We start from the raw sequence: 25,786 nt of genomic DNA on the forward strand, positions 1-25,786 counted from the left end.
TAGCTCAGACTCATCTTGAAATTTTTTTGAGCTAAAAAAATTAGATTGATTTGGCTCAAACCCAGTTTCGAGTCGAGTCAAGTCAAGTGAGTTAACCGAGCTAACTCGGTTCATGTACAACTCTAAGCTTGAATGATCATCGTCAACATTTGTATAATAAAAGGGTTAAAATATTTAGCCTGAGACTACTTTTTTTTTTTCTTGCATCCCCTATCTAGTGGGAGCCCTATTAAATAAATGGAAGATGACTTAAATCCAATGAAATCCCAATATATATTAAGGGTTCATTTGGCATCTCTAATCTAATTCAATATGTACTTTTCAAATAAGAGCTATTCTAATAAGTTCTTTTTATTCTAACACTAGTTTTAAATAAGCTCATTTAGTAAATAATTAAAAAAAAAAACTTTTATTTGAAATAAGCATATTTGGTAAAATATTTAAATATGATCTTTTTTTTTTAGGAATTGTTAATATCATTTTTCAAGATTACAATAATTTCTTTATAAGAGTAATTTAGATGGTTGTTTTAGTGGATCCCACCCTAGATGTACCATGCCTTAAATGGCAAAAATAAAAATAAAAATGGATGGCTACGATTTTCATGCATTAAGACATTTGGGCCACCCATTATGTCAGACATTGGATATGGATTGTCCATCATACGAAGCCCACCAAATGTGGACCATCCATCGTGTGAGTCAAAACTTCAAAGTGGGATGTCCACCATGTGAGGCCAATCTTGAATATGGACCATTCATCATTAGGGGCTGACCTTTGTTGTAATATGTCTAATATCTGGGACCACCTTGCTATAGGTCATCCATCATATGAGGCCCACCATCAAAGCTAATTGTCCTTTATTTGGTGCCCACTCAATGTCCACTAACCATCACGTGGATTTCACATTTGATGTGCCCATCGTGTGGGCCACACCTTCAAAGTGAGTTTCCATCATGTGGGGCCCACTTTTAATGTCCACTATCCATTGTGCGGGACGCATCTTCTATTTTGATCATCCATCATGTTGGGCCTCTTTGGATATGGGTCATCCATCATGTAAGACCTTTGATGTATAACATCCATTAAGAGGGGCCCACTTGATGTGGACTGTTCAACACGAGCCACACTTTGATGTGGGCCATCCAGCATGTGAGGCCCTCTTCGTCCATTATGTGGGCTCATCTTGATGTGAACCATTCATTATGTGGAGTCCACCTTCAATATAGGTTGTTGATCATGTGAACCCACCTTTGATGTCAACCTTCCATCATGGGGTCCCACCTTGAAGTACAGAAGGACGTGAAGTCGAGCACCATCTTCCTCAAGGGGAAAACTGTTCCGAATTCAAGGAACTTCTATGGACTCCTCATAGAAACTCCTCGAATCCACGAGGAAAAGAACAAGAAAATAAAAAATAAATTTTATAAAATTCGAAATTGATTGATGAATGAAATAAATGAGTTCACAACCCTTTAAATAGGGATACTAAGCAATGAGAGAGATTTCATAATCAAACTATAACTAAAACTCATAGAATTTGCAACTTACCATAAATAGTATACTTACTATTTAGAGACGGTCGTGATTTCCACTAGTGTGCAAGGTTTTCAGCTAAAAATAGTAAGTGTCCTATTTAGCTTCACCATGCTGTTCTCCTAATTATTCTAAGCACTTTTCATGTTGGGCGCAACTCCTAAAGCCCAACGGATGAAGAGTTATAATCAAATTAAAACTTACTATTTATAGTAAAAACGGAATTAAAATAGGGAAATGACCATTGATATGATGGTATTTCACAAATTCATCTTGCGCAACCTGGTAGGTTGGGTGGCTAAAGTAGCTCGTCTTACGGTGGCTAAAGTAGCTCATCCTACCTCAAAATCATATATTTTACGTCTGATAACTTATTCCGGATTGTAATATATATCTGATTTAAGATATGATGGTATAGATCACTTCTATCGTCTACCGGGCCTTTTCTAATCCAACTTGGCCATGAAACTATCCGCGACCCACTCTACATCACACCTTCAATGTCCACCATTTATCATATGAATCCTACATTTGATGTGGACCATCCATCAGGTGGGCTTGCTTGATGTGACTACTCAATCATGTGGGGCTACACTTTGATGTGACCCATACATCATATAGGCACACCTTTAATGCAATTTAGCATTATGTGAGCCTACTTTGATGTGGATGATTCCTCATGTAGGGCCTCACCTTCAATAAGGGTCGTTCATACCGTCGGCCCACTTTAAGCCAAATAAGCTCTTTGAAAAAGTGATATCTCCCTGGTTTAATTTTGAAGATTTATTATTATTTTTTTTAATTTTTTTTTTGGAGTTCTAGTTTTTAAAAAATTATTAAAGCTTCATTGGATAATTTATTTTCAAAATAAGAACTCGTTTTTTTTAGTTGAGACGCCAACTTGTTATTATGTATTAGAGATTGCATGTAATTACTATTTATTAAATAGAAGTGAATAATACATGCGCTTTAGGAAATAGATTTGTAATTATTTAATCATAGCTAGTATTAAAAAGCGTTTGGAGTGAGACTTTATGGCATAATTTGAATCACTTCTTAGAAGTACTGGACTATTATAAGACTCCGTGGTTTCATCTAACCCGTCCAAAAGGCGATCCCAAAATAGTAGCTTGATGTCCTAAATATTGGGCCGATCCAACCACCAGGTGGGCCACATCATAGAAAACAATGAAAAAAAAAACTCCCCACAACCTCCTAAATCAAGTGGTGGGGCCCAGGTAATAGTGATTGAAGTATTCAATCATCATCATGTGGACCCACCCCTGAAATTGGGGGTTTTAGGCGGTTGTACATTGCTTCCTACACCATGGCCACGTGATGATTGGATTGCCTTTTTTTTTTCTTTTCTTTTTTAATTATTAATTATTAATTATTTTTTAAAATCAGGGTGCACATCATGGCAGGGCGCATCTCCTGGACAGGTTGGTTAACCTACACACAGCACTTGGGTCCCACAAAAATCCAAAACCACCGTAACATCCGGTGATGCCGGTATCAACGGATCACATCTCTGTTTGTCACGTGGCCCATGGTAGATGTGCCTATTGCCAAAGGTACGATTTTAATCAGGGTACCATACTGCAAGGGGCATGGATCAAAGGGAGTTCAAGCAAGCAAGTCAAACTTAGGTTTTATCCACGCCACTAATTTTGTGGGTCTCACTGTATAAAGTGCTGGTGATGGAACAATCCCAACCCTCCGATCAATGCCTACAACATACAGTTATTGAAAATAAAAATAAAAATACCAGTGCCCATTCAAACTAACATGCAGTAGATTAGATTCTTCCCATCCAAAATAAAAATCTTGATCGCGGTTCGATGGAAGACACGTGTGCAAACTGTAACCGAGAAAAATACCAAACAGATATTCTGAACGATGGCCTTATACAACACCTATCCTGGCAAGCGCTAGAAACACCCGAGATCTTTCGGGCTCACCGTGACACTTGTTTTAGATCCAATCCGTCCATCAGTTGAAACAAGACATTTTAACCGTGAAAAACAAAAATAATCTCTATCTTAAGTTCATGTGGGCCCCAACATGGGATAAATATAAGATCACGGCTAAAACCTCTAAATCCACTCGATGTGGTCCAGATGGGTTTGGATATGATTGATTTTTCGCAGATGTACTCGTCTTGGTGAGAATCACACGATTAACAGGATGGATGGCTTATGAAACGTCGGATCCAGGAAGTTTCTGTGGTGGGAATGCCAATCCCTACTTTTCCCTTTTGTGTGGCCCATATTAATTTTGGATTGGACTAAATTTTTGTCTCGAGAATAAATCATGTGGTTCAAAACTGATGGACGGAGTGGATGCTAGAAAAATAACGGTGGTCCATAGATGTCTGGTGCTGCACGCTCTCCCTGCAAGAGGATAGCCGTTTCAGGCCGATGGGTCCGTGGATTGCGGATCTTGGTCGAAATTTTACCGCTCGTCTAAACCTGAAATGGTCTGAAAAATCTGCGGTTCAAAAAATGACACGTGTAACAATCACATCATCCCAACTAAAATAATCCGAAAGATTAGAGATTCCCTGATCCGAACACTGCATGGAGACATCAGCTGCCAAGGATCTACAGTGCCGTCGAATTACGATACTAACCTCCTATTGTCGTTAAAATTCCTTTAATGCCACCTCGGATTTAGTACCTCCATCAATTTTGCATCTAATGATCCAGACGGTTCATCTAGATGGTACCAACATAGACGGGCTACAAGGAGAAAGTCTCACGCTGATCAGAGATCGTCACTGTTCATGAAAAGAAAATTAGATTAACGGTTCAGATTTCAGAACAAGTTTAAGGGTGATGACGATTTCTGATCAGCAGATGAACGGCCTGTAACATCACGTGGTGGGCCAGGAGAGGTATTTTCTATTTTAGACCCTGTCGGATTTTCTCGACTTCCCAAAGGCTGAAGTGCTTGAATTTGGCACTATTTCAAAACCTGGGGAGCCGATGCGGTGGAGCTCGAACCACTGGAGTTTGGTAGAACCATCTCTGCGTAGCAGCTGTGCCTGGGTCATGTATCCATCCAAGCCGTCCATCTAGGGGTCCCTATAATGGATGGATTATATTCGGGAATCAACCTGTTTGATAATCCCATCCATCAATTTCCTTCAAAATTTCAGCACTGAATTCTTGAACATTAACTATTTTTGTTACAGTCACTTTGAAGGCTATCAATCGGGTGGGTAGGATCATCTGATCGATGTGCATTGTCCATCCACATTTAGGAAAGCTAGAGGTAACCGTTACTGCCACGTGTCCTTGGGAGAGATGGCTCGACTATAGTTTGGTTCCACCGAAGTCTACCGTATCATCTTCCCCTTAAAACAAGACAGAGAGAGCGACTTGGCTGCGCCCATGAACCAGCGATGGTTCGCACAGAGTTCCTGCGTGGAAAAACCTAAGTGGGCCCACCGTGATGTTTGCGAGAAATCCACCCCGTCCATCCGTTTTCTGACCTCAATTTAAGACTTGAACCCAAAATTGAACAAGATTCAATACTCAAGTGGGCTGCATTGAAGGAAAAGGTGGGTAGGGAAATTTCTACCGTTGAAACCTTCCTAGGGTTTACAGTGATATTTACATGCCATCCATACCGTTTACAACGTCATTCCTACTGCTATGAACTGAAAAAATAAATATTAGCCTGATTCAAAACTTCTATGGCCTCACCAATATTTTAACTGTGGACATTCAATTCTCACATTTTCAGCCCACTTCAGTGTTGGATCCGGCTTTCTTTTGGTCTTATGTCCTAAAATGAGCTCAAAAATCGGATGGACGGGGTGGATTTATCACGCTGTTCATTTGTTTTTTCAAAGTCCCATTTCACTGCAACCAATGAACCAGCGAGGTGGGTGAGACTCTGGCCGTAGGGCTCACCTTGTGCATATCCATAGCTTAAGATCTTAGTACAGGAAAAGTGGTAATTGATTATTAAAAAGCATTTATGAGCTACAAAAGTTTTCGATCAAGATGATATTTGTGTGGTCTCTTCATCTAGATCTACGGGTTGGATGGAAAATGAACATTTTAACATAATCTATGAACTCTTTAACAATGAGGACACAATCATGATTGTTTTCCATTATATGGTCAACCTAAGATTTGAGTCAACTTCATTTTTAGTATGATCCCTTAAAATGAGTTGCCAAAATGGTTGGACGGTGTGGATTTAAGGCACATACATAACTATGAGCCCCCACAGCCAGTGGCCCTAGCCACTTGAGTGGATTTGGGAATTACCAAAGCTTCATTCAGAAAAAATAAACAGTTTTGGGAATCTAAGGAAGTTCCGATCAAAAAATAAGCAAATAAAAATTTAAGATGGTGTAAGTAAACAATAAAAAAAAAAAAACAAAAAAAACTCAGGTGGTATAAGCTATGGAAACAGTGGTCATTGTACATTAAAAACCTTTCATGTGCTAGAAAATTTTTCGTACTAAGCCGATGTGTACCTTACGGAACCTTATTCCCTCATGATTCATGTATTTTATATATACGCCAGCATGAGCTCCAAAACTAAGCTGGATCCGAAGTTATAAAGTTTAAGTGGACCACACCACAAGAAAAGGGGAGAAAAATACTACTCATCATTTCAATGTACCTGGGCCTACATTGATATTTATTTTTATGTGGTTGATAAGGTCCCGCAAATGAACACTCGGGGCCCTTATGAAGCTTTCAATGGAGTTCGTTTAATCACCACCATTTACAGTTGTAGGTCTACTAAAATCAGTTGAAAAAAAATAAAGAAGAAAAAAGGACAATGTCGGTAGCTCCGCAGCGCCTGCCATAATGGACAAACCAGATGGCAGGGTCACCACGCAATCCGCTTCCCTACCTCACCAATATCCCAAGCATTGTGGTTTATGATTGGTCAGTACAAAATAACGGAGAATGCGGGACTATTTTATCTGCTGCGCCTCTCTTCGGATGGGATTTGCAAAAGAGCAATAATCCCCCCCTGAATAATCCTGGCCATTGAGCTGTTTGGCTTGGAGATGTACAGTTGGAGAAATGGGTCAATTGTCAGAAAATCCCACTACTTTAAGTTGGTTAACGCATATGGGTTTTCACGCTTCAGAGGTACCGGTGCCACTATATTTGCGGTGGTACCGGGTCTATGTGATGCATGAACGAAATCCAACCGGTCCATCATATGCATGGCCTCAAAAACCGTCATACCCAAAAATCATCTCGATCAAAATCTCAGGTAGGCCATCCATCCCTCATCGCATGTGGTGCGCCGAACGGATGAATATCCATCTACTTCAAAGGTGGCCCACTAACATAATATAGTTTATGTCGATCTAAGCCATTCATCTTGATACGAATCATGCTACATAAAAAATCTATCAGACAATCCCATCCATGGAATGAAAACGAACAGGGGCCGAATCATCCAACGCAGGAGATATTCGGATAATCAGAAAGTGGGCCCCGCCCCATATTGTATAGAAGGCTATTTCCGTAATTCCAAAGAAAGAAAGACGACGACGAAACTACTAACAGACGAACGACAAAGACGGAAATGTCGGCCGGTAAACCGGGAGCCAAAAGCGGCGAAAACTCCAACCTCTTCCCTAACAAATCCCTAATCGCGTTTTATTAACGCCACCCTATCTCAATTCTCAATCCCGCCTCTTAATTGAATTTTCATTTCTCTTTCCCAAAATACCCTTTCCTTATAATAAAAAAACCAAATCTGTTCTGCCAGACTCTCAACTCTCTCTCTCTCTCTCTCCTTGTCATTCCACCTCAACTTAAAAAATCGCCAGCCTCCGGAAAACGTTCGATCGAAACCCTAAATGGATATCTGTAGATATTGTATGTGAATCGAAATCGACATGAGATATCGATGATTCTTCTTCCTCTCGATCTCTTCCAATGCCTGCAGATGAAGCCTCCTTGGAAAATTTTGGATTTTTCTGGTAGGGTTTTGATCTGAAGACCCTAACTTCTCTCTTTCTTCTGCATTTTCGGGGTTTTTTTTTTTTTTTTTTCCAATGTAGAAGTCGAAGTTTTGTATATATTCCTTCTCATTTATTATTATTATTTTTACTATTTTGGAGATGTTTGGAGTGATTGAATTTGCGTTCTTTGAAAAAGAAACTATCGTTTTCTATTGAAATATCTGATTGAGATTTTGGTACCTTTTGCTGTTCTTGAAATCAGATCCAAAGCTGGCTTTCTCATTAAAAATAAAAAATAAAAAATAAAAAAATTCTTGCGTTTTTCTGTTTGAAATTGAGGCGCTGTGATGAAATGTCAAAATCTTACTTTTTATTTCTTCTTCTCATTATTTTTTATTTTTTATTTTTTTGGATTCTTCGATTCATAGTTTGCTTCTTTTAATTTTTGTTGATTTTTCCCATCCGCATCAAATTTTTGTTGCACTAATTAGAAGACAGAACGATCTTCAACCAGACCTTATGTCTCTATTTCTTGATCTTTCCGACAGCAAGGAAATTACGTTGTGGTTATTAATGGATAAATTGATTTCCAGCAGCATTGTTTTTTTATTTTTATTTTTAGGCAGTATCTATACTCACGTTCCTGTTTTCTGCTTTGATGTGATGATATATGGTGAGATGAATGTATGGGACCATTGATTTAGTAATTCTGTCAGCTTGGTTTTGTTAAATGTTAGTTACGTGGACCTAATTATAGCAAATTTGATTTCTCCAATTTCTGGTGATTGAAAGTGGTTGGGGAGGATTCAAATTTGAGAAAGAGGAGGACGACTTTGTTTCCGTACTAATTTTGATCCTTTCTTCGTGTTTTTCAGCTGAAAGAAAATTTTGTAAGCTTTATTGAGAGTGAATCATGGATATTGCCGAGGTCGAAGAGAGTCTTTTTGCAGCTAGTGATGCGAAGGTATTGATGCCAACCCACTGCTATAACTGAAAGGGGATCTTATACTGTTGAACATGATTTGATTTGCATTTTATTTTATTTTATTATTTATTTATTATTATTTTTATTTTTTGAGAAAAGATGTCATGTTATGTTTTGAAGTCTCCTGGTTCTTCTGTGTCTGGGTCATAGTTGTTGATAATTGGGATCGTACCAATGTGTTGTATCTTTAGATTGTTTGCATCTTTGTAGCAGGATCTTCTACATCCTTTCCTGCTGCTGCCACGTACAACCATTAGTTTTATGCGGTGTTATCTGTGTAGTTTTCGTCATTTCTTAGTGTAGATATTAGAAATTGAGTTATGTGCTGTTAGTATTGTTTTTCATTTCTTAGTGTACGGAATGCAGATTTGACCCATACAATAGCTAAGTTAATATCTAGGATTTTGTAGGTCTTTCTCTCCCTTCTGCTTCATGCAACAAAAGTTTTAAGTCAATGCCTAACGTTCCTTGGTGTTTCTCTGGCAGTCTGCAACTTTGCCACAGGCTACAGTTTTGCTGCTTAATTTGTCTTGCTTTGAGTGCAGAAGAGTATGATTTGTTTACCGTTTGTTATTTGCTGCAACATGGGCCGAGGCTGGCTGATGATGCCTAATCATTTGTTTATTTGATGCAGTCTACAGTCTTTGCTTATTTAAGTTGCTTCAGTGCTATTTGTGGAAGTTCTGTTGCCTGTGGCACCTGAGTACACGTGAAAGCCGTGTACCGAGAAAAAACACTTTTTATTGCCATGTCAGTGTCTGACACATATAACTAATCTGTGGCCCTTAAGAACAAACACATTTATGCAATAAGTATTTCTTTTGATGTTGTAATGTACCTGTATTAACATGTTGTTTTGGCTTTCAAAGACTGCCGCAATGAGACCTTGTGCCCATGACTTTGTTGAAAAGTACCACAAAGCATAAATTTATGCATTTAAAAGCTTGTGGCATGCTAAAGGATGAAGAATGATAATAGTAATTGATCTTAAAACACTTTTTGAATGTCATTGTGATGTTTTTTTTTTTTTTCCTGTTGTCATAAGAGCTTTTGCATAGCAAATGTCATGGGAAAAAAAAAGTTTCTAATATTTTCATGGGATCCTCACTTTTTAATCTGGGAGAAAATCGGACTTTTGCTGGTTATTATTTGCTGATCAGCTCATGAACAAATGGGTTTTCAGTTGTGTGATGAAAAGTGAGATTGTGACACTGACAGGACTGACTGTCCAGTTATTTCATTAAAGCGACGATTCACGGCATCTCATGCCCTTTTTGAAACAAATTATGCAAATGCAATAGAATTCTTTTATGGTACTGCTTCACTTTGGTTGACGATGCTGAAAGACTTTTATCTGAATACCCAAAGATGAAATGGTTGTAACAGTGCGTTTTCTGAATGTCATCTAAATAATGTGCAATTGTATGTTGTGTAAACCAAGTCACTCCTGTTGCCTTAAAAGTTTGGCGAGAAACAATACCTTTCTTTTCATTTCTTCATCAGTGAATACCAGCTTTTGTAACCACTCCCTTACCAACATATTGTGCTCAGTGTAATTTCATCTCATCTACTTCGTAGTGCTGGTACTTCTCTTGAATTGTGGACCATAGTGTTATTGTATTTGAAACATGTTGTACTTAGTATGAGTGGCTCACAAACATGTACCTCTTATTAGTGCTTTATGATTATACATCATTAAATGGCTAAACTGATCAATGAAAATGGTGTGCTTGCAGCTACATGGTGGAATGTGTAGAAAACTTTCAGCGATTGTTTGTAAAGTGTTAGTAATTTTTCCAGACTTAGAAGCAGCACGGCCGAGGAGCAAGTCCGGCATACAGGCACTTTGTTCCTTACATGTGGCACTTGAGAAGTCCAAAAGCCTTCTTCAACATTGCTCGGATTGCAGCAAACTTTACTTGGTAAACTCAGAAACTCCTTCGCAGAAATATCTTTATGGAGAATTGAATGTTGCAAAGATGAGGATGTGTGGGAAAACTAGAAGGATAGAATTAACAATGAGGTCATCCAAAGCATCGATGGATAATCTCAATAAGAGGCGAACTGTTGGAGAATAGAGTGTTCAGTTATGTATAACAAAGACTGTAGACCCCACCGACAAGGAGGGGAATATTATTTGCATTGAAGGGCTGGAAAAGAGGAGGAGAGGAAGTTAAATGGATTGTATTGAAGTGGTGAGAATATATGAAGTCCTTTCTGTAAGCAAGGATAAGCAGTTACAATTGATTGGAGAAACTAGCCCTATAAAGCTGCCCCCAAATAACTGGGACAAGGCTTTGATGATGATGATGATGAGTCTCTGTATATGAATGGCATATAGAGCATTTCCATGCAGTTGGAATCTTGAGGGGCTAGGACTCTCTCTTTTAGTAATGATGCATATTTTAAATTCATTTTGAATCTCATTGGACTGTCTTAATGGATGATTAACATATGGAATCTTTTTGGTTTTTAAGGCTATAACTGGGGACTCTGTTCTTCAAAAATTTGAGAAAGCAAAATGTGCTCTTGAGGAAAGTCTTAAGCGCGTTGAAGACATCGTACCCCAAGCTATCGGTTGTCAAGTAAGTTATGCACATGTTATTTCAACATCTATTCTTATGGCATTTAATCTTTTTCTTCCAGGTCTTTGTAATTGCATCTATGTTTTCCTTCATTTTTTTTTCTTTTTTCAAAATGAGAAGTCCCTCTGCCTTTCTTTTTGAACTTACAAAGTAGTGTCTAAAAACCAACTGTCCGCTATAGTTGTCTCCATCGTTGGGATTTACTCTGTTCCACATGATGATTTCTTCCCATTGCAATTTTTGATTGGATATGCTGTTCGAGAACAAACAGATTCCTCCTTTTTATTGATTTAGTTAGTGTTCCATATTCTTTTTTTTATGCATGAAGTGTTCCATCATCTTAATAGTTTTTCAATTTTCCAATTGATGAAGAACAATTTTAATGATGATAAAGAACATTTTCTCTTCTTTTTTCCCTTATTTGTTCTGATTTTTGAGGATGAGCCCATTGCCCCTTGCCTAAGTAACACTCATCTTTAAAATATAATGGGATTTCGTAGGCTTCAAAAGAGAAGGTAAATGAGGAACAAGAAACGAAAAATGAATCTACAAATTTACAGCCCACTTAAATGTCAAATCCTTTTGATCTACTTATATACTATTTGTGAATTGTGACTTAGCAAATACTATTTGTAATGCCCTTAGTGAATGTGATAATGCCCTTCTACACACAAGCAGTAGTAATGCCCTAACCCATTGCTAGAGGAAGTCACTTATATACTATTTGTAATTGTATTTGCTACAGATACTGGAGATTGTCAGTGAGCTTGAGGGAACCGTGTTCTCACTCGATCCTGTAGAGAAGCAGGCTGGTGATGAAGTGATTGCATTACTCCAGCAGGAGAGAAAAATTAACAGCAATTCAAGTGACAACCATGAGCTTGAAGCCTTTCATCAAGCTGCCGTACGGCTGGGTCTTACTTCGTCGAGAGCAGCTCTCGCAGAGAGAAGAGCTCTCAAGAGGCTGATTGAAAGAGCCCGCATCGAGGAAGACAAACGGAAAGAATCCATTGTTGCTTACCTTTTGCATCTCATGAGAAAATACTCCAAACTGTTCAGGAGTGAGTTTTCAGATGATAATGACTCCCAGGGATCAACTCCTTGTTCCCCCACAGTCCAGGGCTCCTTCGAGGAGGGCAATGGCCCTGGAGGTAACAGTCAGACCTTTGACCGGCAGTTGTCAAGACTTAGTTCTTTCAATTTCAAGCCAACTGGTAGGAAATCAGGAAGCATGCCAACACCACCTGAGGAGTTCAGGTGTCCAATCTCATTGCAACTCATGTATGACCCCGTAATCATCTCATCTGGGCAGACTTATGAGCGGGTCTGCATTGAGAAATGGTTCAGCGATGGGCACAGTACCTGCCCGAAAACTCAGCAGCAGCTTTCTCACCTTTGTTTAACTCCAAATTACTGTGTTAAAGGTCTGATTGCCAGCTGGTGTGAACATAATGGGGTTCCTGTTCCCGACGGACCTCCTGAGTCTCTCGATCTTAACTACTGGAGGCTGGCTCTATCAGAGGGTGAGACCACTAATTCAAGATCTATGATGAGTGTCGAGTCTTGCAATCTAAAGGGGATTAAAGTACTTCCTTTGGAGGAAAGTGGGATGATAGAGAAACTTGAAGAAAATGATGTGGGCGATTTAGATAGGTCTTGCGAAGAGAACCAGGAGGCTGAGGACAGTGACGTCGATATATACGAAAGATATAAGAGCTTGCTGGAAGTTTTGCATGAAGGAGAAGATATAAGGATGCAGTCCAAAGTGGTGGAAAGGATAAGGTTTTTGCTGAAGGATGATGAGGAGGCTAGGATTTTTATGGGTGCAAATGGATTTGTTGAAGGGCTGGTGTGTTTTTTGGGGTCGGCTGTCCACGAAGGGGATGAGAAGGCTCAGGAGGTTGGTGCCATTGCTCTCTTCAACCTTGCTGTTAACAATAACAGGTATGCCCTTGCAACTCACCCTTGATTGATTCTGTAATGAATGCCATTTCCCTTTCTGTGTCCACTCGGGCAGGAGTCTCCTTTCCCATCCAACACTGAAATAATCATTTTCTCTATCCCGGTCCAGCCACCATTCCTTGCAGCAGGCCTTCACTGGACTCCAGCTCACGCTGCAGGGGCCAGTTTATAGTGCTGGGCTGGTTAGGACGATGCCCACGTTGACAACTGGGATGCTTGCTCTCTACCACTGGCAGTCATCTCCTCCCATACTGTATACCTCCCCTCAGTATAAATGAGCTTTAAGAATCTCGTCTGTGTGCACATGTTACATCATCATCATAATATAAGCCTTATCCCAACTAATTGGGGTTGGCTGCATGAATCCTTTTCCACCTTTGGATTCATATTGGGTTTGTGGCATAAGTTTGACGTCAGCTGCCAACCTGACTCAACCCCCCTCATTTTATCCAGGCCGGGGACCGGCAATGAGAGCATAAAATTCCCACAAGCACAGTATAATAGACTAATACATAGCTTGATTACAATCAAGCACTATCTAAGACCTTTGTAAAAAAAATTATACTGGGTTTACAGTCCTGAAAAGTGGGACCCATGCTTCAGAAATTCAGACCGTTGGTCTGATGGGCCCCCACATTTGGATGGACAATGATCTGAATTGTTTTCTTTCAAAAAATTCTTTGGTTTTCCATCATGAGTTTTGGAACAGGTATTTTTATTCAGTGAATTTGGGTTAATGGTGCTGATGCTATATCCTTTTGTAACATCATTTGAAGTTATCTGCAAAGAAATTTGTAGTTCTGATCCAAATTTATGTTTTTAAGAGAGATCCCATCCACAGTCGCCTAACACAAGTTCTCACTGAAAACATACTGGGTTTTTGCATGCATTTCTCAGTTGTAAGATTTCAACCCCTAATTTTTATTTGTGGCTGCATTTTTTGTTGTTTTCCAGGAACAAGGAAATGATATTATCTGCAGGAGTGATTCCCCTTATTGAAGAGATGATCCTCAATTCCAACGCCTACGAATCCGCCACAGCCCTCTACCTCAACCTCTCCTGCCTCCATGAAGCGAAGCCCATCATCGGCTCGAGCAGAGCTGTGCCCTTCTTAATTCGCCTTCTCCGAGCTGACTCTGAAACCCAGTGCAAGCTTGACGCGTTGCACGCCCTCTACAACCTCTCCACCCACCCCTCTAACATCCCCCGCCTTCTCTCTGCCGGTATCGTCAATGGCCTTCAGGGCCTCCTCATGATGGGCAATGCCAGTCATGGTGGTCACACGGGGGCTGAGAAGTCAATTGCCGTCCTCATAAACTTAGCCTCGACCAAACCAGGAAAGAAAGAAATTGTATCCACGCCAGGCCTTATCAGCAGCCTTGCATCTATCTTAGACATGGGCGAGCCCATCGAGCAAGAGCAAGCGGTCTCATGCCTTTTAATCATATGCCACGGGGATGAGAAATGCAGCCAGATGGTGCTACAGGAAGGGGTGATACCGGCACTGGTGTCTGTATCAGTGAACGGTACAGCAAGAGGGAAGGAGAAGGCGCAGAAGCTACTAATGCTGTTCCGGGAGCAGCGACAGCGGGACCCATCACCAGTTCGGCCACCACAGCGAGCTGAGAGCAGCAGTGGGGCCCCGGAGCCTAAGCCGTTGTGTAAGTCCACGTCATCAAGGAAGGTGGGAAGGGGGTGGAGTTCGATATGGAAGAGCAAGAGCTTTTCAGTGTACCAGTGCTAGAGATGATGGCTACTGCTACAGCCTTTTGTATATTTATGTTGTATCTTTCTTCTTTTCTTCTTTTTCTCTATGGGCATTATTTTTATTTGCCTCGTTTTATTAAAAAAAAAAAAAAAGAAAAGAAGAAGAAGAAGAAGAAAAGAAAAGCAATTTGAGATGTATAGAGGCCTGTTGGGATGTTGGATTTTGTTATTCGTTGGCTGGTTGGTTTCTTTCTTTATTTCGTCTGTTTTTCTGAAATAGATAGAGAGGTCTCCGCTGAATTCGTCTGCTCTTTTGCACCCTGTGTCAGTCGGTCAAGTGTATGTGTGTGTTTTTTTGGGTAAGCCCGGAAAATGAAGTTATGTTCCAGCTCTTCCAGGCTCCTGCATGTGGTCATGTGCGTTGGTGCATCTATCAGGTCCCTCATTTAGATGGTCTGGTCTGATAATTTAGCCCCGATACCCTCGTTGAGAAGGTAAGTATGAGCCCAATGCCGAGGCTGTAGGTTTATATGTATATAGGGAAATGGTACTATGCGGTTGAACGCATGCAAGCGTAATATAAGGGCGAGACTTGTCTTTTATTCCAACAGTTTGAGCGCTTTAGAAAAAGGCGAAACGGATGATGCCGTTACCAACTTCTGTGAGCCCCACCAAGATGTATTTGTTGCATCTATACCGTCTATCCATTGGAAAGTTTATTTTAGAACATGAGGCCAAAACCTTGGGCAGTTCCACTGCTTAAATGAATCACACTAGAGAAGGTAGTGGGGACAATGATGCCACCATTGAAAGATTCCTCAGGCCCACCATGATGTTAATTTTCCATTCAATCTGTTCATAATGTCACACAGATCTGTACAAAGGGGCAAAACAAATATCAGCCTGATCCAAAACTTTTGTGGGTCCCAAAAAGTTTTCAATGATAAGCATTCAATCCCCACTGCTTTCTATGTCATGGTCAACTTTAGATTTGAATCTATCATATTTTACCACTAATTCCGTAAAATGATCTCGCCGAATGAATGGATGGTGTGGATTTAACACTTACATCATGGTATCGCCCACAGAACTTAAGGATAACATACTACTAAGGTCGGTAGCTCGTGGCACCAGCCATTCCTCTTCCAACGCGGATGGTCGGAAGCGAATTACCTCACCCAAGATAGTATGGTCGTTATAAGTGAGGCTCAACTTAATTTTTGTATTTTATATCCACGCAGTCCATCCGAAGATCATTTTAGGACATGAATCCACAAATGAATAAGATCTAAAGCTCAGGTAGACCATACTATCAGAATCAGTGGTGATTGAATGCTTTACCATTAAAAACTTCCTAGGCCCACAATAATGTTTACATAATGCTTATTTTTCATCCAACCTGTTGATAAGGTCATATAAACTTAGATGTTGATAAGGTCATATAAACTTAGATGAAGTGAAAAATAAAAAATAAAAAAATATCAGCTTGATCAAAACTTATGTGCCCCATTAATTGTCAATCACTACAGTTTCTTATGATGTGGTCCACCTGAGAATTGGATTTGCTTCAGTTTCAGATTCATATCCTAAAATGATATGTAAAAATGGATGCACGGTGTGGATATAGAATACATACATCAAGGTGGGCCCATGGTAAAGCTACACTGACTTGGGTGGGGCTGCACGTAATCTGCTATCGACACGGGCGGAAGCGGATTTCCTGCCAAAGGCTTTGACAGCAGTGTGCTGGAAAGAAAGGCCTACCATGTTAAGACCTTCATTGGCTGCATTTTGATGTTTATATGATATACAAACTGTTTGCAAGGTAACCATTGGAATGAACTAAAAACACAAAAAACTTAGCTTGAAACAAAATTTTTGTGACCATAGGAATGTTTAGGGGTGGTTGTTCAATTCCCATTGTTTTCTCTCGTGTGGTCTGTATGAGTCTTGAATTTAATTCAATTTTGGTCTCATATCATAAAATGGATGAATGGGATGGATTTATCATAACATCACGCTAAACCCCTACCCAGGTTCCTAGCGCAAAAAACTTTGGATCGTCAATTCAGTTGCTATCACGAAGTTCTGTGCACCCCACCATGATGTTAGTGTTATATCCACACTGTCCACCCATTTGGAAGATTATTTTGGGGCATTAGCCCAAAATTGAGACAGATCCAATGTTCAAGAGGACCATAATATAAAAAGCAGCGGGAATTGTATGCCTACCATTGAGAGCTTCTTGGGGGCCACAAAAGTTTTGGATCAAGCTTATATTTGTTTTGACCTTTCATCCAGATTTGTCTGGCATTATGAATAGGTTGGACAACAAATAAATATCACGGTAGGCCTTAGGAAGGATTCAACGGTCGACATCATTATCTGTGATATGGTACATTTTTGTTTGAATATGCTTTATTTATTTATTTATTTATTTATTTAATTATTAGGCTCATGACTTAAAATGATCTCTCCAATATAATAGACTGTGTCGATATAGCATATATATCATAGTGGGCCCACAAAACTTGATGACGACCACCAGTTCACAGCATGCGATCTGCTTGCATCCCAATCCGCATGACAATTACGTAACGCTAGTTTTATCGATTTTGCCTTTTCCTAAAATGTTAGCATCTCTATGGTGTAGTTTTCAAATTTGACATGTAACGGTTAGAATACAAGACACGTCTCGGCCTTATGTTAAGCTTGCATGCGCTAGAACATATAATATCATTTCCTACACACACAACAACAACAACAACAACAACAACAACAACAATAACAATAACAACGTATAGTACCATTTCCTACACACACACACACACACACATATATATATATATATGGAATTTTACCAAAATAGTCCCATGCTATGTTCATGGCACCTTTTAAGCTCTCTTCCTTTCATTTCTTTATATTTTCAACTTTTTGATGGCTTTTAAAAATTTTTTTCCCAGGGAGAACTTTCCCTGGCATCGACCTAGCATATGCTGGTATGGGCGATTGCATGCGGCCACATGCTGGTAGGGGTGATTGTATGCGGGGAGAAGTTAGAGGCCTATCAAATCATGATTGAGCCCACTCTACAGGAGATCTAATCCTTACATTCTCTCCGTATAGATGTAAATAATTGGAAAATACTAATTTCAGCCTTATCCATAGCAACTGATAAAAATGGCATTCAATCCTAACTTTTTCCTGCAGTGTGATTCACCTTTAGTGTGAATATGCCATTCTTGGGCCAATGCCCTTAAATTAAAAACCGAATCCATGGTATGGGTTTGACATGTACTTCACGATGGGCCCTATAAACGATCTCTGAAGATCGTTTAGTAGGCCCCAAGTTAATTTGTCGGGAGGGCCTTGAAATTTTTGATTTTCCAGAGACCTAAGCTTTCCTTAGCGGACCCACCTCTGCTCTCCGGTTAATATTTCTCCAGCGTCAACTCTTCCCCTCGTTCCATTCTCTTGCATACGCTGCTCTAGCATTCTCTTTGGTAAAAAAACCAGCCACCACTACGTGGATAGACGGCGACCATAGGTAAGGACATATGTAGTTTCCGTGTATATATATATATATATATATAATATAAAGGTTCTATGCGGTCGAGCTTATGGGAGCTTCCCACGAGGTCGAGCTGTGTGGGCCCCACCGTGATGCGTGTCAAAAATTTACCCCATCAGTCAGATGCACCATTCCATCGTGGGCATAGTGCTTAAAATTCTATTCAATCCGTGATTTGTGTAGGCCACACTGCGTACAAAAGTTGAGAGGAGCTACCCTCCATTAAAAAATTCATAATCATTTTTTGGGCCCACGGAGATGTGGTTCACAAATCTAGCCCATCCATTATGTGTGTCCCACTTGTATGAGGGGTCAGACCAAGTTTCAGACGCATCCAAATTTCAGGTGAGCCCCACCAAGTGCTTTTATATGCTTTGGCATCTCTTCATATGATTTTAGATGGTTTGGCCCACCTGAGTTCCTTGTACAGATGATTTTTGGGATATCCCAAAATTTGAAGGAGACCCATCAAATGCAAGGTGTCGATTTTCGACACACATCAAGGTGGGGCCCACACAGCTCGACCTCATGGGAAGTTCCCATGAGCTCCACTGCATAGAACCTTTTCCTATATATGTGTGACATCTACCCCATCAGTCAGATGCACCATTCCATCGTGGGCCTAGGTCTCAAAAATCAAGTCAATCCGTGACTTGTGTGGGCCACACCACATACAGAAGTGGGGAGGGGCCGTGCACCATTAAAATATTCATAATCAGTTTTTTGGGCCCACCGAGATGTGGTTTGCAAATCCAGCACATCCATTATGTGTGTCCCACTTGGATGAGGGTTTAGACCAAGTTTCAGCAGCATTAAAAACTCAGGTGGGCCCCACCAAGTGCTTTTATATGTTTTAACGGTGTCTTCACATGATTTTAGATGGTATGGCCCACCTGAGTTCTGTATGTGGCTGATTTTTGGGATATCCCATAATTTAGAGGGGACCCATCAAATGCACGGTGTTGATGGTCGACACGCATCATGGTGGGGCCCACACAACTCGACCTCACGGGAGCTTATTGTGAGGCCGAGCGCATAGTACCTTTTCCCTATATATATATATATATATATATATATATATATATATATATATATCTTCTTTTCATCCAGGTGAGCTTGACCTGATTATCAGGTTTGATGAAGGATACACAACATGGTGGCACGATACAAACATACAGTCGGCATTCCATTCCCATTATTCAATTCAATGTATGTCATAAATCTCAATTTTTATTTTTAGCTAAAAGAAAATCCCCCGGGAATTTGCAGCCTTTTATTAGAGGAGTTACCCTTGTATATGAAATGGGAGAGGACCTAGTTCTGATTTCTCTTGTCTATGTTAGATCCAAGCCATTCATCTCTCCGACCATTATATTACCAGCCCATTTTCCATAAAATAAATTAGCGGCTATGGATTTTTTTTCTTTCCCACCAAAATGCTTTGCCCTTATTTTGGGGCTTTTGATTTATTGGGCCCATTTTTGGCCAATGATCCAAACCACTTTGCGAGTGCTTTGCTATTTAGACTGTCAATCAAAATGGTCATGGTTGAAAGAGCATTTTCCATGATTGTTACCAATTCATGGACTAATCTAAGGCATCTCGTCTTTACAACATTCACCAGCTTGAAACAGAATTTTGATATATATTGCTCATCAAATTGACATATACCATTAATCAGTTGAGCGTCGGGACCAGAAAACATTCATAGGGCTGCCAATGAGTTGGGTTTGGACCCCCAAACTTTCTTGTCAGGTTCGGTTTTCATTCTTAAAGGCTTAGACTTGGATTCAATGGGGGTTTGGGGCATCCCTCTTGGTATCTATTGGGTTTTTAATTTAGGCTTTTAATTGGGTTTGGGACAAGTAAGAGCATTTATATGCTTAGCCCCACCCCATGGTTGGATTAGATCTCATAAACATGTACCACTCTGAGACGTGTGTGGCATAAATGGTCTCTCTTACATGTAGGTTTGCTTAGTAAACCTTGTTAATTTTATATAATAATACATGTATTTAACTAGTTTACACACATGTACCATTCAACTAATGCAAATCGGACCAATCATTTAGGGGCTTTTAATTTTAAAAGGCCTATCATAGTCATCTATACCAATGATTGTTCAGGCCCAAAGCCTGTATACAATGGCAATGACAATCGTAGTTGTCCATACCATTGATCAATGGTTGGGATTGTTTAAGGGCCTGTTTGGATGCCTGTAAGTTCTTTTAAGTTGTAAGTGACTTACCTGTAAGTGACTTACAAGTGAAAGTTACTTACAGGTAACCTGTTTGGATGTAAGTTGTAAGTCACTTACAGGTAAGTTACTTTTTCTGTTTGGATAACCTGTAAGTTACTTACAGGTAGAAAGCTGTATATTCACATCGAGCATAGCTTAGATTGGGGAATCGTTCTAAAATGTTATAATCATATAAAAAAACATGGGATCAAATAGGTTATTTTGTTCAGCCCATCAAGATGAATATTTGAGATAATTTTTAAGCTAAACCAATCATCAAGTGGGCTATAAAAGTGGGCCCACGAATTCAAAAAATCTATAATATGGAGTAATAACTCAATTTAAGCATTGAGAATAAACTTAAAAACATTAATAGAAAATCTAATAATTAAATTACTTGCATTCCAATTGTGCAATCTGATGTAATTTCCAAGGGCCAGCGCATCATCAATCCCACTCTATCATCAAAGTTTTTCTCATTCTCTAATGAGGAGTTTGATGCTCAGGATCTAAGAGATTCACCAACACTGATGTAGATCATTAAATTACTTGCATTCTAACTGTGCAATCTAAGAGATTCACCAACATTGGAGTACATCACAGGATCACCAACCACAGGCCACAGTGAGACCAACCAGATAAACGATTTACATGATCACCAACCACAGGCCACAGTCCCTGACGGTTTAATGGGATGCTGCATCACATGGTCTGTTCGGATTAGAGGCCCATGACACGTGTGAAAAAATACGCAGGTGCGTATAAGTGACTATTTGGATGCCAGTGTGCCTTATAGAGTAACGTCAAACCACTCCCGTTTTCAAAGGAGAAAAAAAGGGTAGATGAAACCCTACCGTTTTAGGAGGAGAAGAGACAGAAGGTAGTAACTGCAGCGAGAGATTGCAGAGACAGAGAGAGATTTGGTGGGTTGGTGCGTTTCTCCCCTCTTTTTAAAAATCTGATCGTTGAGCCTGTAAGTGACTTACAGAGAAGTGACTTCCCACCCCCATCCCCCTACAGTTTTTTGGTAGATTTGCCTGTAAGTGACTTACAGGTTGTAAGTTACTTACAGGTGATTTTTCTCCCCCAAACACCACCTGTAAGTGACTTCCCTGTAAGTCACTTCTCACTTACCCAACTTACAGGCATTCAAACAGGCCCTAATGCAATCTGATTTTTCTTTTCATTTTAACAGTTCTTTTGTATGTTTGTGTCTCACCATGCAATGCATTGGTGAATTGTAATTAAATTTGAATTCTGGCTAAGTTGAATTGTGGCTAAGAAGACTAATTACATAGCATACTAATAAATATGACAGGGTACACAATTGAAGTTATGGTTCGGTGACTATTGGTTTGATTATGAAAATGAGAAAATGTATTATATGTTCAAGTGAATGCATGCTCCTGTAAGTTTGAATTTTAACTATGAAATTAATGATTGTGGAATTCAAGTGGATGGCTCTTGTGCAATAATAATAATAATAATTATGATTATTATTATTATTATTATTATTATACTTTTGCCCAGCGAGGGAGGTCCCACTACACGGTGGTTGGGGGTGTTTGAGCTAATGGTGTGTTTGGCAACAAATTAGACTATTTAATCATGAAATAGCTTGAAATTTCATGATTTTTGGGGCAACCAAACACGTAACTGTGATCAATATTATTGAAGTTGCAATATAGGGTGCTTAGTGACACTAACTATCATGAAATTTCATGATTAATTACTTTATTTTTCATGATATTTCATCAGTTCGACAACAATTAGTACCATTTAATGTAAAATGGGCCAAACATAAAAAGAGAAAACCTCTTATCCAGAGTATGTTGGGACCATCATGGATGTATTTTGGTGGATGGACATTTTAGCTCTTATTCCATTTCACAATAGATGACTCTTTCACTAGTTCATGTCTTTGAAATCTATCTAAAACTATACATTTAGTTTTTTTTTTTTTTAAAAAAAAAAATTTAATTATTATTATTAATTTTTATAATTGGATTGTAAACCATCTTTTGCTACTATATTTTTCAATCATGTGGATCCCAATTCCCAACTAGTGTCAATAACACACATTTGTCGCAGGGATGCTCACAACACAATAAAGCCGAAGCATGAATGATGGTCCTGCTGTCAAGGTTTACTAACTCAGGATTCTCTTTCGGTGACAAAAGAATAATGGTGGTTCCTTGAAATGTTGGTCCTACTGAATTACTTTGGTAATTAGAGAGACTTTGTTATTATTTTTTTTTCTTTTTATTTTTTATTTTATTTTTGTTTTGCCAAACTAAGTCAAAGACCACACTTGTTGTTGGAGTTGTTGTTATGCAACCAATGATATTAGAAGATGGGATGACAACCAATGTTGACTAACTGGGGCAATATGTAGAGACTTTGTTGTTATTATTATTATTATTATTATTATTATTATTATTTAAATTTTCCTTATTTTACAAGGTCATTGTAATCAACGACTTCTTGAATGTGTCCTTGGCACATCGAATTTTATGACAATAAATGTAAATTTCAATTCCTTAGTCATGTATTTGTTATTGTGGATATTGCATATGTGAGTTAAATGTGGTTTCCAATTTTTATTCACACATATGTTCAAGTCTTCTAAAGATTGTTGAACAAAGTATCAAAGATCATACTTGCTGGCGAAGCCATTGATATGCTACTGTTAGTGTTGGAGCTATTGATATGCAATTGTAGGTTTGCTGGCGACACCAACACCAGATTATGCAAATAGGATTGTTTGTGGGTCGTTGCTGCAAACTAGATCTTCAACCTTAAATTGGGATATTGTTATAGACTTTGAGGCAATCAAAGCCTGGAGTGGTTGCTTTGTGCAGAATTTTGTTGTATTATGAATTCAAAATTGCTTTTATAATGTGCTAGTCTTGAGAAGTGTAAGAAATCTTTAGCATAAACATTCTGTATGACAAAAGCAGCTTGAAGAAGGCAAACACAAGTATGTCCAATGTTGGAGTAACTAGCTATGTTTGATTGCACCTCAAATGTCAATCCATTTATGGATGTCAGCTCGCCAAACATGAATTCGTTCCATGGTGGTTATTGGTAAATAAAACCTGCAAAATGGAAAGTCAGGCTTGATAAGACCATGATTGCACACCGCCCGTAGTGACCCTGATCTGGCTTGCCTGTTAGAGATTAACTCATTCTAATCACAAAAAGCTTTGATCTATTGCATTGTAGAATGGACACAGAGCATAACATTGAATTTATTTCAAACAATAGTAATCTCAAATAAATGAGACAATTAAACAAATTAAAAATCTACTTATTTTGAAAACCTTTGAAATATGTTTGATGGGATACTCGAGCTTTTTTTATCTTGGTGAAAGGTGAGAGCATATCACACTACCTGCAATTTTATTAATTGGAAAAATAAACACATTCAATTGGGAGGGCATTAATAATAAAAAAAAAAAAAAATAATCAGATTTCACATATCAAATATGGCCATTGAGTTACAACATCGGCACGAGAGACCAACAACAACTAACATAACAAAATTAACTGCCCATTACATCTCATGCACCCCACAACCCATCCCACCTTCAAATCCCAAACAACTACCAAGGATTACTTCTTCTTCTTCTTTTTTTCTTTTTCTTCTTCCTTCTTTTTTTTTTTTTTTTTTTGGTGATAAAATCTTATATTTGAAATCTACGGAAGCACACAAAGGCCTTGCACAACGGCGCTAAGGACTAACTTTGTCAGCTCAACATCTGGATCAATTCAGATAACATGGAAGGTGCCCCTTCAACAGACATTTTCACATCCTAGACCAAATAGATGATGCAAATGCAGAGTGTTCTAAGTCATTGGGAGACAACCTCCGGTTGTCAACCAGACCTCCCACCCCTGCCTTGGTAACCAATGCCAAGCATGACAGAGCACATCTTCACCAGGATGAATCGCAGGCTAGATATTTTTAGATAGAACCAGCAAAAGGCTGAACCTGACTAGCTAAGCAACTTTAACAGAAGCAACAATTTTCGTCTTCATCTAGTTTGTGTGGTATTCATCGAAATTTGCTCATCACATATGGCATTATCAGTACTACATGAACCAACAGGGGGCTATTTTGATTCTCTAACTCCGCACAAGGATGTGACTCAATTTCCCCAACCACAAGTTCAAAGTAAACTCTGGCAGTTAACCAAAAGCTATGAAATAAATACGAGGGCACAAAAATCACTATTTATAAATGAAGAAGAATAAGTTTTTTTTTTTTTATATATAAAAAACAATAACAATAATAACATTTAGCGTAATTTAGTAGATCATATTTGGTAGACCTGACAAACAAAATTTCCCATATGGTGGACCTACACAAAATTGGGAGATTTTTAGCACATGATTGACTACGGAGTGTGATAGATGATACGCATGAATTTATAAATTGGGTACATGCATGCAAATTAATCTAAGTTATGGGTTGTGGTTTAGACATATCATGAACCAAACATTGTGCTTATTTGAGGTCAATTTTTTGGAGTCTTATTTCAACAAACAATTGTTTGGTCCACATGAATGAGAGATTAGATGGTCACTTCTACAAATTTATTGGTTTTATTTGAATTAATGTTCAACATGTGTAGTGTCTGTTTATCAAATGGCATATTCCACTAAAGTATCAAATAACCCCCTACTATATTATTTAAGGAATTGAAACAAATGAGCCCGTGGAATATACTATTTAATTGTAGAAATATATCAAATTGGAAGGATTTTTTTCATATTTGAAAATTGTGAACTTGTTCCTTTTTTCTTTGTAACTCCTAAAACTGTTTTAATCTCTTCACTATCTTAAGGAAGTTGTTTGATATTATCTGTTAGAGTGTGATCGTAATTAATGCACAGGCAATTAGAAATTCTTTAGTTGTCATACACTAACTAAAATTAATCTGTCCAAATTGAGGGCCCACAATAGATATGTTGTAAACCCAAGATTTGGTTAAATGATACAAACATCTTATTCGTTTATTTCTGACTAATGGTTTATATATATATTACATTTCTATTGTTTCTTCATTATATATGTTAGATTTTTCCATTTGGTGGGCATGCACAGATCAATGGCTTGGATTGAGAATGAATTTTGCTCTTAGTATATAAGATTAGGCATTGCCAAAGAGTTGAACATAGGATGTAATCATATCTAAGCATGATAGGGTTGGGAATGTATCCCTCACTTATCTTGAAAGTACAT

The 25,786-nt window shown here is 38.8% G+C and overlaps 1 protein-coding gene across 2 annotated transcripts; it reads left to right on the forward strand.

Moving 5' to 3' along the window:
• Window positions 1-7,294: 7,294 nt before the first annotated feature.
• On the forward strand, window positions 7,295-15,005 carry LOC131239992 (U-box domain-containing protein 45-like). Of its 2 annotated transcripts, XM_058237964.1 has the most exons (6): window positions 7,295-7,507; window positions 8,365-8,453; window positions 10,211-10,396; window positions 10,952-11,059; window positions 11,805-13,003; window positions 13,976-15,005. In XM_058237964.1, exons 2-6 carry the CDS (start codon window positions 8,403-8,405, stop codon window positions 14,763-14,765), a joined length of 2,334 nt encoding a protein of 777 aa, XP_058093947.1. In that variant the 5' UTR covers window positions 7,295-7,507; window positions 8,365-8,402; the 3' UTR covers window positions 14,766-15,005. The 2 variants fall into 2 exon arrangements, with proteins under 2 accessions (XP_058093947.1, XP_058093948.1); XM_058237965.1 differs by lacking the exons at window positions 7,295-7,507; window positions 8,365-8,453; window positions 10,211-10,396 and adding an exon at window positions 10,449-10,864.
• Window positions 15,006-25,786: the final 10,781 nt, after the last annotated feature.

This window comes from Magnolia sinica, chromosome 3 (genome assembly GCF_029962835.1).
Source record: "Magnolia sinica isolate HGM2019 chromosome 3, MsV1, whole genome shotgun sequence".
Classification (NCBI taxonomy): Eukaryota; Viridiplantae; Streptophyta; class Magnoliopsida; order Magnoliales; family Magnoliaceae; genus Magnolia; species Magnolia sinica.